At 41.8% G+C, this 12,473-nt stretch overlaps 1 protein-coding gene across 1 annotated transcript in view; it reads left to right on the top strand.

Moving 5' to 3' along the window:
• GRIK2 (glutamate ionotropic receptor kainate type subunit 2) overlaps nucleotides 1-12,473 on the top strand; it is a 733,647-nt gene that overhangs the window by 417,020 nt on the left and 304,154 nt on the right. Inside the window, exon 9 of the mRNA XM_084827187.1 lies at nucleotides 12,037-12,150. Within this exon, the coding sequence (XP_084683313.1) occupies nucleotides 12,037-12,150 (114 nt within the window). The remainder of the gene's footprint in view (nucleotides 1-12,036; nucleotides 12,151-12,473) is intronic.

A 12,473-nucleotide genomic window follows, 5' to 3' on the forward strand; every position in this document is an offset into this window, starting at 1 on the left:
TTGTACTCGTTCATGGTGATAGTTGGTGTGGTGTAGTAGTGAGAGTGTTGGACTAGGAGCTGGGAGATTCGGGTTCTAGGCCCCACTCGGCCATGGAAGCCCACTGGGTGACTTTGGGCCAGTCACAGACTCTCAGCCCAACCTACCTCATGGGGTTGCTGTTGTGAGGATAAAATGGAGAGAAGGAGAATGATGTACACTGCCTTGGCTTCCTTAAGGAGGAAGAAAGGCGGGATATAAATGTAATAAATAAATAAATAGCTATCAATAGCATCTCCATGTGATAAAGAAAAATGATAGATTATGACGTTCTCCATGCCACATTAACAGGGACACATTACAAGCCACATTACAAGGTCTCCATGTCCAACAGTGTGTTCTATTGTAGGTGACAATGATGGGCAGTTTTCTAGAATCAGGGGTAAAGTTTTAGAAAATAGGGTTGAAAATGTTAAGGGCCCAAGTTCTGCCAATTATCATATTGTTTTCTCTTGCTAGGTATGAATGAAGGGAAATAACTGTTGTTAAAGACTAGAAAAATGTGTGTGTGTGTGTGTGTGTGTGTGTGTGTGTATATATATATATATATATATATATATATATATATGTTCTCTTTAATGTGGAACAGTCATACAAATAAGCTAAACATCTCACAATAAATATACACTAAGATTAAACATTCCAATAATAATTCATACTAAGGCTTAACAAAAGAGAACTACAAAAATCTAATCTAAACAACAGGGAAAATAATACAGCTTATCTAAAGGTAAATGTTACACCAGCTGCAAAACCTAAACAAGACCCCACCCTGATTGTCTCCAGGCTCCTTCAGCAGCAGGAGCAGCCTTTGTGACTGGAGCCAGTGAAGGCCCTGTCGGCCCAGCTCAAGAGGAAGTGAGCCAAGGAAGGAGCCTACTTCACTCCACTAGCAGCCCACTTCACTCCACTCCAGGACCATGGTTCAAAATGTCTTCCAAGGTTCATGAAGGACTTGGAGAGGAATGGGCCTATATGTGAAGTGCTATCTAGATATCTAGAATGACTGGGTCTGTTGTATCGTACCCAGCACAACAGCAGACCTTCTGGCTGAGAGCTGGGGGGGTGGAAAAGAAAAGCCACAATAGAAAACTATGAGGATCTTTTCCTACAGACACAACCTTCTGACTGAGGAAACGTAATATCTAGTCACTAAGTCAAATAACTAACATATAATGAAATTCTCAGTGAATGTTTGTAGTTGAGGAAGCACGAAATAAAAGAACACATCAGCTAGAGATTTCTAGGACAAGTTGAATATTTTAAAACCTGCTAAACAAGGTTGATCAAGAGGAACTGAAAATTAATGAAAGGAATACAACCATATGTAAGATACGAGTTTCAGTATGTTTCACAAATACTCACTTAGAAAAAGTAATGCAAATTGGTTTCAATAGGAAAGCTGTCATGTAGATTGAAAACTGTCTACAAACCCATTTACAAAATGTAATGGAAATTGTAGCCTATGAATATATGGGGCAGGTAAGGTAGATAGAATGTGATTCTGTGTTTAGTAGCTGCATTGGTTGAGAAAATGGAAGAAAAACATGTAAACTTGCTTAATATTCCTGAGAGTTTAGTAAAATGGCTTATAACAAATATAAAACCATCAGCAACTTAAGAAGAAATAAACCAAAAGCATAGAAATATTTGGTTTAGGGGGAACAATCTGATCATATTTAATGGGGAGATCTTCTAGAATAGACGTACTTAACAGGACAGGAAACCTGTTTGCAGCAACAAATGCTCAAAGAGTGGCAAAGGATGGCCAAACATTCTTAGGCTGCTGTCATCAATATACAGAAACAGGGATGGGAGTGGGGAGAGAGGGCATTTTGGTTAGCTTGTTATTATTCTTATATTTTCTAATGTTGGACATTTATTTTGAAAGTAACAATGGACAATTTCCATCATTCCCAGTTCAGTTCAGAATTGGGCTTCACAAACTGAGCAGAGCTTGTTTACTTGCACCCCTTTGTGCTACTAATTACATCATCAGGGGTATTATGTGGTCTGTATCCCCCATAAAATGCTCACCTGGCTAGTGGTTCAGCAGTGGCAGCTGGTTTGGAAATGGCAGCAGAAGGAAGGATATGACTGGATCCACAGCAAGTCTAAATAAAGGGACTGTAGACTGATAATAAGCTTGCCTGTGAAGAAATTTCTAAGGCTCAGAAGGCAGAAACTGCAGTTTTGTGGTAGCAAGAAATAGTGGTGCAGGTAAGCCAGGACCTTGGGACTGACGTTTAGGTCCCCATAGCCCAAGGGTCCCCAGAGCCGCAGGTGGTGGTGACAGTGACAAACATGTATCAGCATCTGGGAAGGCCGGGGCCGACACTGCTCATTGCAGCATCTTTTCTTCATATTAAACAAAACAAAACATTTTATACTCATGGAGTGGCTGGCTGGACATCTGTAACATGGTTATAGGTGCTCATTCTATCATTTTTACTTTAAAAATATAGTACCATTTTCCACAACAAAATGATGCTTATTATTCTCAAGTGAATATTTTACCATCCAGGCAGCAGAAGCAAAGTCCATTTTATTCCTCTATTCATGATTATTTAAGTGAGTTTAAAATGCAAAATTGCCTATACTCAAGAGTATTTTTTTAAGTCATTGTTGGCAAACAATTTTGTTTTGTTTTGTTTGTTTGCTTGGTTAGCTCTAACCTCATCAGGAATGTTGGAACAGTTGTAAATTATGGAATGGCAGTGGGGTGGGAAAGAAGAGAAAAGTTAGTTGTATTATTCACAACTGAAGTAATACACATTTAAAGGCAAGGGCTGTAAGATATTAAATCCAGGGTCTAAAATGAGTAAATGACACAGCTGTAACACTGGCTAGAAACAGTCTGATGTTTGTTGGGGGCAGTGGAGAAGATTCAGGTGCACCTGACAATGCTGTTACTTTTCGAGCCTTGGGTATGAAAGTTCAGGACATAACATCAACTTTGAACAGCAGTCTTCAAGTTTTGCAAAGTTGGAACTCACTTGTAACCCCAAACAAATAGGTCTCTTCCTTCTTATATTTATTTTCAACATTGTATATGCTCCTATTTTGCCTCTTCTTTCTCTTTTGGATTATCCATTAGCCTTACAGTAACTTCTTTTAATAGTGAGAATAAAACTTCTCACTAGGTACTCGGATATATAAAAGACGAATACCCAGAGAAGTCGGGTAAATTTTTAAATAATTTTTAAATTTTCTATTTTACATAGAAAACATAATGGACTAAGCAAATCAATTACATGGAAGAAAGCTAACCCCTGAAACATGCATACAGCAGTGGACTATTTGAACGCAGCTGCATATTTATACATCTGTGCATGCTTAGCTGCTCAACATTTAATCAGCACTGTCAACTTTAACAGTGGATGAGTGGGAATTAGGGTTGTTAGAGGCATATGGTTGCGGGGTAGAGCTTGGCGGGTTTTCCCACATCCCCAGGCTTGCCTGACTCAGTGCCAGAGTGGCCAGTGTTTAAATTTCTTTAAATTTATTAAAGAAATTTAATAAATAAATAAATGCACACTGAGTAATTTTCTGCTTTTTAAAATTTGTGTAAGTGGCAATTTGCACAAAATTGCAGGTATAAATATTTATGGAAATCACCATTTGCACAAAATGGCAGCCATAAATAGTGCAATTTGTGCAAAATGGCAGGCGTAAATGGTCATTGTACTATTTATGGCCATTTTGCACAAATCGCAATTTCTGTAAATATTTATACCTGCGATTTTACTTGCAGATTAAAAAAAGATGGGAATGCTCCTGAGTTTCAGGAAGTGTCCTGCTGCTCAAATGTTCGCTGAGTCATGGGCACTGCACTGATCCATTGAGCCAAAAGCAAACAGGATTTGCCCATGACAGCCCTTCCTAGTGGGAATCTCTGTCTATTAGCTCCTTTCCTCCCACCCATCTTGGGAGATGGGGGGAAAAGGAGGCCTTGACTTATTTCTTCTCGCTCCCTGCTTCAGGAATTTGAATCCCCATGTCAAAACTGGCAGTGACAGCCATTTATATGCCACTGGTTCCCATATCTGAAGATGGGAGAATCAGTGAGGCTTGAGTTCATCAAGGTTCTCCAAGTTGTACTCTGAAGCTCAGCCTGCCTCGTTCCTGTTCCCAATTGCAAGCTTTCCCTGCCTCTCCACTCGAACCAGAAAGGTATGCATTTGGGTGCAATTTTTTTTAAAGTGCGCACCCAAATGTATACTTTCCCACCCATCAACTAAAGCATGAAAATGCCCTTCTACTTTCAAAATGCACATTTTTAAAGTGCACATTTTTCAGAAGTATGCATTTTGGGAATGAGTATCACAAGTTCATCAATGTATGAGCTTTGCCCACAAGATGCACTCACTCTCACATTCATGGTGTGAATGGGTCAAGAACTGGCTTTAAATGAGCAGACATGAAATTCTCATACATCCCTAGTCATACCTTTGAATCATCACATGGCTGCCTTTGGTTCCTATAAGAGAATTCATGAACGGAAGACTGTTCCTGCATGTATATCACCCCTGCTGCATTAAAGTAATTATCATGTGCATACAATGAAATTTAGAGGCAGGGTTTTTGTTTTGTTTTTTAAATAAAATTGCAGAGGTGTGGTTGGAGTGTCCCCATTATCTTTCAAATTAGTGCATTCAGCTCTGTGTCTTTGACACTCCGTTAGTTACGGTGATGCCAAAATTATAACTGGTGATCACAGCAGTTACGTAGTCTGAGACAAGAAAAGAAGGGGACATAAAAGATGCCTTTAAATACATGTGCTGATTCCCCCCTCCCAAATTTTGCTCTGAAAAGCCTTCGTTGTTGGGTTTTTTTTTTCATGCTTTTACTTTTACTTCATGCATTTACTATTATATAGACCTCTCTGCTGTTCTCAGATCTACGATCGGCAAGAGAAAGTTGTGTGAGATAAGTGCTTTCTGGCATCCACCTCCTCTTTTACTTGATTGATAATAAAACATTCTAATGAACACTGGCAAAAGAAAAGTGCCTTCTTCAACTGTGCTGAGAGTTTGATGAAAAGAAAAGAGAGCTAGAAAGAGTTCCTCAGCTGTAAAATAGGCTCAATGTTTTCTACCTGTTATAAATGTAAAATAGGACATGAATGTGCAGTTTGTCCTGCCATGTACTGAGAAGCTGTCCTCAATACTTTTGTCATCTGGAGCCATCTGCCTGCATGCACTTTTAGTTCCCACTTCCTACCTGTAGCTGTAACACACTTCCTACTTGTGAGTCTGGATAGGGTTTACCCGACAATTATCCAATACTGCCCATTTCCTTTCCTAGCTCCACAAACCCATGTACTGGAGTGTCCCTGTTTTTCATTTGTGAAATATTGGAAGGTCTGAAGCTTTTATTTTATTTGTTATTACATTTTGAGTTATATGCGATAAAAGAATGGGTCTGATTGCAGCACACATTTTGGCTGGAAGAAATTGTTTTCTAGCTTCCAGTTGAGCACATATTATCAAACCTACTCAGTTCTTTTAAAGCAGATTTAGAATTAAGACATTTGTGCCAAGCAAATTCACAGCAAGAGATTTGGTGCCAAGGTTAATCTTTCCTGGAGAAAAAGCTTTTAGTGGAATGTTATTATACTGCCTTACTGGTTAACAATAGCAGTGCATTAGGATCCATAGCATAATGTGCTGGAGCTTTGTTCATACCTTTCCCAGCACCTCAGGAGATTATGTGTTAGATAACACACCTGCCAAACAGGTATGTGTTCCTTTTCTAAAAATGGTTCTTAAACAATTTTGAAAGCCAAATAAAACATACTAATGGAACTAGTTAATTGCAATGAAGGGATATTTCTAGAGATTCAAGAAGGAGTGACTACAATAAATGATAATTGGTATCTCTTATGGCTCTAGGCAAACATGAGTGGGTAGCAGTCAAAATTCTACACACCTAGATGTAAAGTGGAGGAATATTTGGATTATATTAGTTGCTTCCAAACTATCACTGTTATATGTATATCACATTTTATTCATTACCAACAGGATAGTGATCTCAATGCCCAAGTGGCAGTTTCAGTCAATATGTGCTCCCTCTGGTCTACTATTGCCTCCTGTTGTCAACCTTGATGTCAAATGAGTGTGTGGAGCAAGGAATGGCTGTGAGATTTGTTATGCAGCCGCTTTAGTTGGCAATGGCATGGCCCTGGCCCACCACCTTCCACTCCTTCCTTAGTGTTCTGTAAATCTCGTTGCTGAGCAGACCAGTAGCACGTAAAAGTGACACAATCCCATAGGGATGTCATAGGAATCCACCACAGAATCAAATGAGTTTGGATTTCTATGAATCCAACCTGCAGATGCTGCAGCAGAACAGCTTTTCCCGAGTAGCATGGATTCTGAGGACTTGTGGACCTTTTTTTTTTACTTCGCAGAATTTTACACAAATTTAGTTGTAGAAAAATACGTAAAATAATAAAAAAACACCGGCCAAAAATGCACACTTTCCCCATAGGCTAAAGTATGAAAATGTGCATTTTGGAGGGATTTGCACATTTTCACAAGTGCAAATTTGCACAAATGCACATTTGCGCACATTCAGGAAATTGGAAGAAATCCGATTCCGTCAATGAGTAGGGGTGTACGAAACCCCGCTTACCTGGCTCCGCCAGGTTCCGCTGGGGGTGGAGGCGCTCTGTCCCTCCCCCCGGAATCCTGGCTGGCCAGCTCCACTCTGCGGCCAAGCCGCGTAGCTGCCGGCTGACTCCGGCCGCCTGCAGCCAGACATCCGGCCGCTGGGCAGCCCTGCAGGGACATAAATGGCAGCTGTCGTAGCCGCTGTCATTTGCGTCCCTTTCTTTCGCCGTGATAGGCTATGTAAAAATTTATGTAGCCTATCATGGCAGGGGGAAAACCCGAGCGTACGCAAATGGCGGTAGCCACTGCCATTTGCGTATGCTTGGTTTCCCCCCCCCGCCATGATAGGCTATGTAAATACTTACGTAGCCTATCATACAGCTGAAGAGGAAGACGTGAATGGCGTCTGCAGGATGGCCGCCATTTGCACAGCAGCGCAGACGGGAGCAGGTAGGTGCTCCATTTCGTGCAGCTTTCGCGGGGTGGGGGTGGTGGGCACTTCATCCTGCGCACCTTTCGTGGGTTGGGGGGGCAGGGGCTTTGTTCCGCGATGGGTTTCGGCGGGCCAAATGCACTGGCATTCGGCCTCACCGAGATCTGTCGTGGAATTCTCTGACATCCCTATCAATGAGTGGACAACAGAATGGAAGGCACCTGATAATCCACGAAATGCAGACAGGATGGATTTTATAAAATCCATACATTCTTACAGTCCCTGCCCTTAGGATTTACAGTTTCTTCAAAATGGGGGTAACAATGGACGTAGGCGCATGCACTGCAATGGAGAGAACAGCGCTGATAGCGCCCAATAATAGTCTTCAGACACATGTAGGAAGAAAGCCAGACTATGAAGCACATGGTCTTCGATGTCTATATACTAATGCCCAGAGTATGGGAAACAAACAGAACGAACTTGAACTCTTAATACAGGAGGGAAATTATGACTTGATAGGTATAACTGAGACTTGGTGGGATGACTCTCATGACTGGAATACAGCAGTTGAAGGATATAACTTGTTCAAAAAGAACAGGAGGAACAGAAAGGGAGGCGGGGTTGCACTGTATGTGAAAAATACATATCTCTGCACAGAAATACAGGAGGAGGAGCTTGGTAGCCCCATCGAGAGCATCTGGGTTGAAATAAATGGAGCAAAGAATAAAAGGAACCTGGTGGTCGGAGTCTACTACCGGCCACCCAATCAAGGAGAAGCCAAGGATGAAACTTTTGAAAAGCAAATAGCCAATGTTTTAAGGAAGCATGATGTAGTAGTAATGGGGGACTTCAATTTCCCCGATATTTGTTGGGAGACAAATTCTGCAAAACATGGCCCCTCCAGGAAATTCCTGACTTGTGTGGCGGATCACTTCCTCCTACAGAAAGTAGAGGAAGGAACTAGAGGATCGGCTATCCTTGACTTGATCCTAACCAACAGAGATGACTTAGTGGATAAAGTAGCAGTTACAGGAACTCTGGGGGAAAGCGACCATGTTGTACTTGAGTTCTTGGTTCTAAGGGAAGCAAAAGCCGAGTGTACTCAAACGCGTACCCTGGATTTTAGGAAAGCTGATTTTAATAAACTCAGAACAATGATCAGTAAGGTCCCATGGCAAACAATGCTAGCGAGAAAAGGAGTCCAAGATGGGTGGGAACTTTTAAAAAAGGAAATTCTCAAGGCACAATCACAAACAATTCCAACAAGAAGAAAAGGTGGAAGACAACAGAAGAAGCCAATGTGGCTTCACAAAAAGCTTAGGGATGACCTGAAAACAAAAAAGGACACATATAGGAAGTGGAAAGAAGGCCAAGTAACAAAGGAAGAGTACAGGCAGGTAGCACAGAATTGCAGGGATGGCGTCAGGAAGGCTAAAGCGGAGAACGAGGTGAGGTTAGCGAGGGATGCTAAAAACAACAAAAAGGCTTTCTTCAGCTACGTGCATAGTAAAAGGCAGAGGAAAGAAATGGTTGTTCAGCTATTAAATAAGGATGGCAAAATGATAACAGATGACAAAGAAAAGGCAGAGGTGCTCAATTCCTACTTTGGCTCAGTCTTCTCCCAAAAGAGGGTCTATGACCCCCCTGGCAAAGGCGAAGTACAGGCTGAAGGGGCAGGATTGCAGCTTGAGATCGACAGGCATATGGTCAAGGAACACCTCATTACTTTGAATGAGTTCAAATCTCCAGGGCCAGATGAACTGCATCCTAGAGTAATAAAGGAACTGGCAGAAGAACTCTCAGAACCGCTGTCTATTCTCTTTGAGAAATCATGGAGGACCGGGGAAGTGCCAGATGACTGGAGGAGAGCTAACGTTGTCCCTATCTTCAAAAAGGGTAAAAAGGAGGAACCTGGGAACTACAGACCAGTCAGTCTGACATCAATCCCTGGGAAAATTCTGGAGCAGATCATAAAGCAATCCATCTGGAAGCACCTTGACATCAATGCCGTGATTACTCGAAGCCAACATGGATTTGTCAAAAACAAGTCCTGCCAGACAAATCTGATCTCATTTTTTGATCAAGTCACCTCCCTTGTAGACCGTGGGAATGCTGTAGACATCATATACCTCGACTTCAGCAAAGCTTTCGACAAAGTGCCCCATGATCTCCTGATGAGCAAACTAGCTCAAAGTGGGCTAGATGAAACAACGATCCGGTGGATCCACAGTTGGCTACAGAATCGGACTCAAAGAGTGCTTATCAATGGGACCTTCTCAAGCTGGGGAGAGGTAACGAGTGGGGTACCGCAGGGCTCAGTCCTGGGCCCAGTGCTCTTCAACATTTTTATTAATGACTTGGAGGAGGAGGTGCAGGGAATGCTGATCAAATTTGCAGATGACACAAAATTGGGAGGGATAGCTAATACTTTGGAAGACAGAAACAAAATTCAAAGTGATCTGGATAGACTGGAGTGCTGGGCAGAAAACAACAGAATGGCATTTAATAGGGAGAAATGCCAAGTTCTGCACCTAGGAAAAAGAAACCAAATGCACAGTTACAAGATGGGGGATACGTGGCTCAACCACACTACGAGCGAGAAGGATCTTGGAATTGTCGTCGATCACAAGCTGAATATGAGCCAACAATGTGATGTGGCTGCAAAAAAGGCAAATGCTATTTTGGGCTGCATTAATAGAAGCATCGCTTCCAAATCCCGGGAAGTACTAGTTCCCCTCTACTCAGCACTGGTTAGGCCTCATCTGGAGTACTGTGTCCAGTTCTGGGCACCACACTTTAAGAAGGATGCAGACAAGCTGGAGAGGGTTCAAAGGAGGGCAACAAAGATGATCAGGGGACTGGAAACAAAGCCCTATGAAGAGAGACTGAAAGAACTGGGCATGTTTAGCCTTGAGAAGAGAAGACTGAGGGGAGATATGATAGCACTCTTCAAGTACTTGAAAGGTTGTCACAGAGAAGAAGGCCAGGATCTCTTCTTGATCATCCCGGAGTGCAGGACACGGAATAATGGGCTCAAGTTACAGGAAGCCAGATTCCGGCTGAACATCAGGAAAAACTTCCTGAGTGTCAGAGCAATACAGCAATGGAACCAATTACCTGGGGAGGTGGTGGGCTCTCCCACACTGGAGGCCTTTAAGACGAGGCTGGACAGCCATTTGTCAGGGATGCTCTGACTTGGATTCCTGCATTGAGCAGGGGGTTGGACTCGATGGCCTTGTAGGCCCCTTCCAACCCTACTACTATTCTATGATTAACAAGGCAGAACTGTGAAGGGCTAGAAAAATCTTAGAAAAATAAAGTTAGTTTTGTTCATTAAACAGAATATGTATTTTCGCCACCTGTATGTATCAGTCTGATGCAATGATGTTGCTGAAATCTCTGGACCCATTGTATTCCAGCAAGTTTGCCAGGAGGAACCAATTTCCTAGATTCAAAATTAATCACTGTCCGGATGTTTGCCAGAATGTAGATGAAAATCTAATTCTGTAATTGTACTGTAGGTTTTTTGTACTGTGTGTGTAGGCCAGATGCTTTATGCTAACGTTTGTTGCTTTTATGAATGTTGGCTGTTTTATTACTGTATCAGGGTTTTTTATATATTGTAATTCATTTTATGGTTGTGAGCTGCCTTGGGAGGGCTCCTACCCTGAAAGGGAGCCTAGAAATATTTCAAATAAATACATAAAATTCAGGCAAATTATTTCTAGAGTAGCAGAAGGCAAGTCTGTTTATCTCTAAAGTCAAGCCACACATGGATGAAATACTAGTACATGGCTGGTGGTGAAGGATTTGGGGGCAGCCAGGAACATATCTGTACTTAGATTTAGGGATGTGCGAACTCACTCCAATCTGGGTTCTCCAGACGCCTGCCCATCTTCTGCCCCCGCTCACCGGTCCCTAGACCATGCTCGAGCCCCTGTCACACTCAGCAAGCAGCCTGCACTCACCCCAGCTGCATCATCAAGCTCTGCAGTCACCATTAAAAAGAAAGAAAGAAATGGCGATCGGAAAAATGCACATTTTTGTATGCGTGAGAATTCACATTTTGCGAATGCACATATTCTCATGTGCAAAATGCACATTTTTGCAAAGGCACACAGTGTGCACACAAAAATGTGCATTTTTGGAAAATGTGCATTTGCACGCATATGCAAATATGTGCATTCACAAAATGCACATTTTCGCTTGTGCACAAATATGCGCATTTTTGCGATCGCCATTATATTTCTCAAAAAATGATGACTGTGAAGCTTGACGAGGCCGCCAGGGTGAGTGCAGGCCATTTGCTGAGCACAGGCAGGGGGCAAGCAGGGGCAGGGGCTTGGCGAGCAGGGCTCGGGCTGCAGGCAGGAATGGGTCTGCCAGATTCCTGGACTGAATCGGGCACCTGCACCATTCCTACTTAGAATAGAGGGATACTCTCTTTCATTTTGAAATGGGGTGGGGGATGAGTTTTCTGTTAGCATCCAGAAATGTTATCTACGCTTGCAGAATGCAGGGTGTATTTACACACACACATATATATATATATATATGTATATATATATATGTATATATATATGAATGACTGGGAGTTTCATAGTACTATCAAGAAGAGAAAGGGATAGATACATACAGTGGTAGATAGCATATGCATGGCAACTATATTTTCACTACACTATTGGGTATCAGATGTATTCTTTCTTGGGGGATGGAACTTTAAATAGAAAATTTGGCATGTGAATATCATTTATGTCACACTTCGCTAGACACATTTTGAAGTGCAGTGAATCATATTTAAGCAAGCTGCTGTTAAGAGAACGATAGCAGAAATTGCACCAGAGGTGAATTATAAGTATTAGTAGATTTAACTTTTGTCATGTACTGTTCTGCCCCAGTGGCCTAAAAAGAATGCATGGACAATATATAAGTGCATATGCTGTTTTATAGATTGGAACTTGGGATCCTGCAAGTGGCCTTAACATGACTGAGAATCAAAAAGGAAAACCAGCAAACATCACTGATTCCCTATCTAATCGGTCCTTAACAGTAACGACCATCTTGGTAAGTAATCATCTGTTTTAGTAAGTAATCATATGTGCAATTATTTTCCAGAAATTTAGCTGTACATGAAAACTGTGAAGAAAAGCCATAGTGCTTACGATAGTAATGACCAGTATGCAAACGTATTTTACAGTTACTTAGCAATTACGGTATAATGAATGATCTGAAATGTTAATTTAGCTACGGGAGTTTATTCTCTTCTACAATGATGGAAGTTTGTTTTAATTTCAGTGCTCTAATCTCAGCTGACTAACCATTTAACATCCTTATGTTTCCTTAGCACTTTAAGTTTAGGCAGAAGCATAGTTGGTTTGGAGAAGGTG

This window comes from Heloderma suspectum, chromosome 1 (genome assembly GCF_057233095.1).
Source record: "Heloderma suspectum isolate Gila_16-S chromosome 1, 16-S_ref, whole genome shotgun sequence".
NCBI classification, from domain to species: Eukaryota; Metazoa; Chordata; class Lepidosauria; order Squamata; family Helodermatidae; genus Heloderma; species Heloderma suspectum.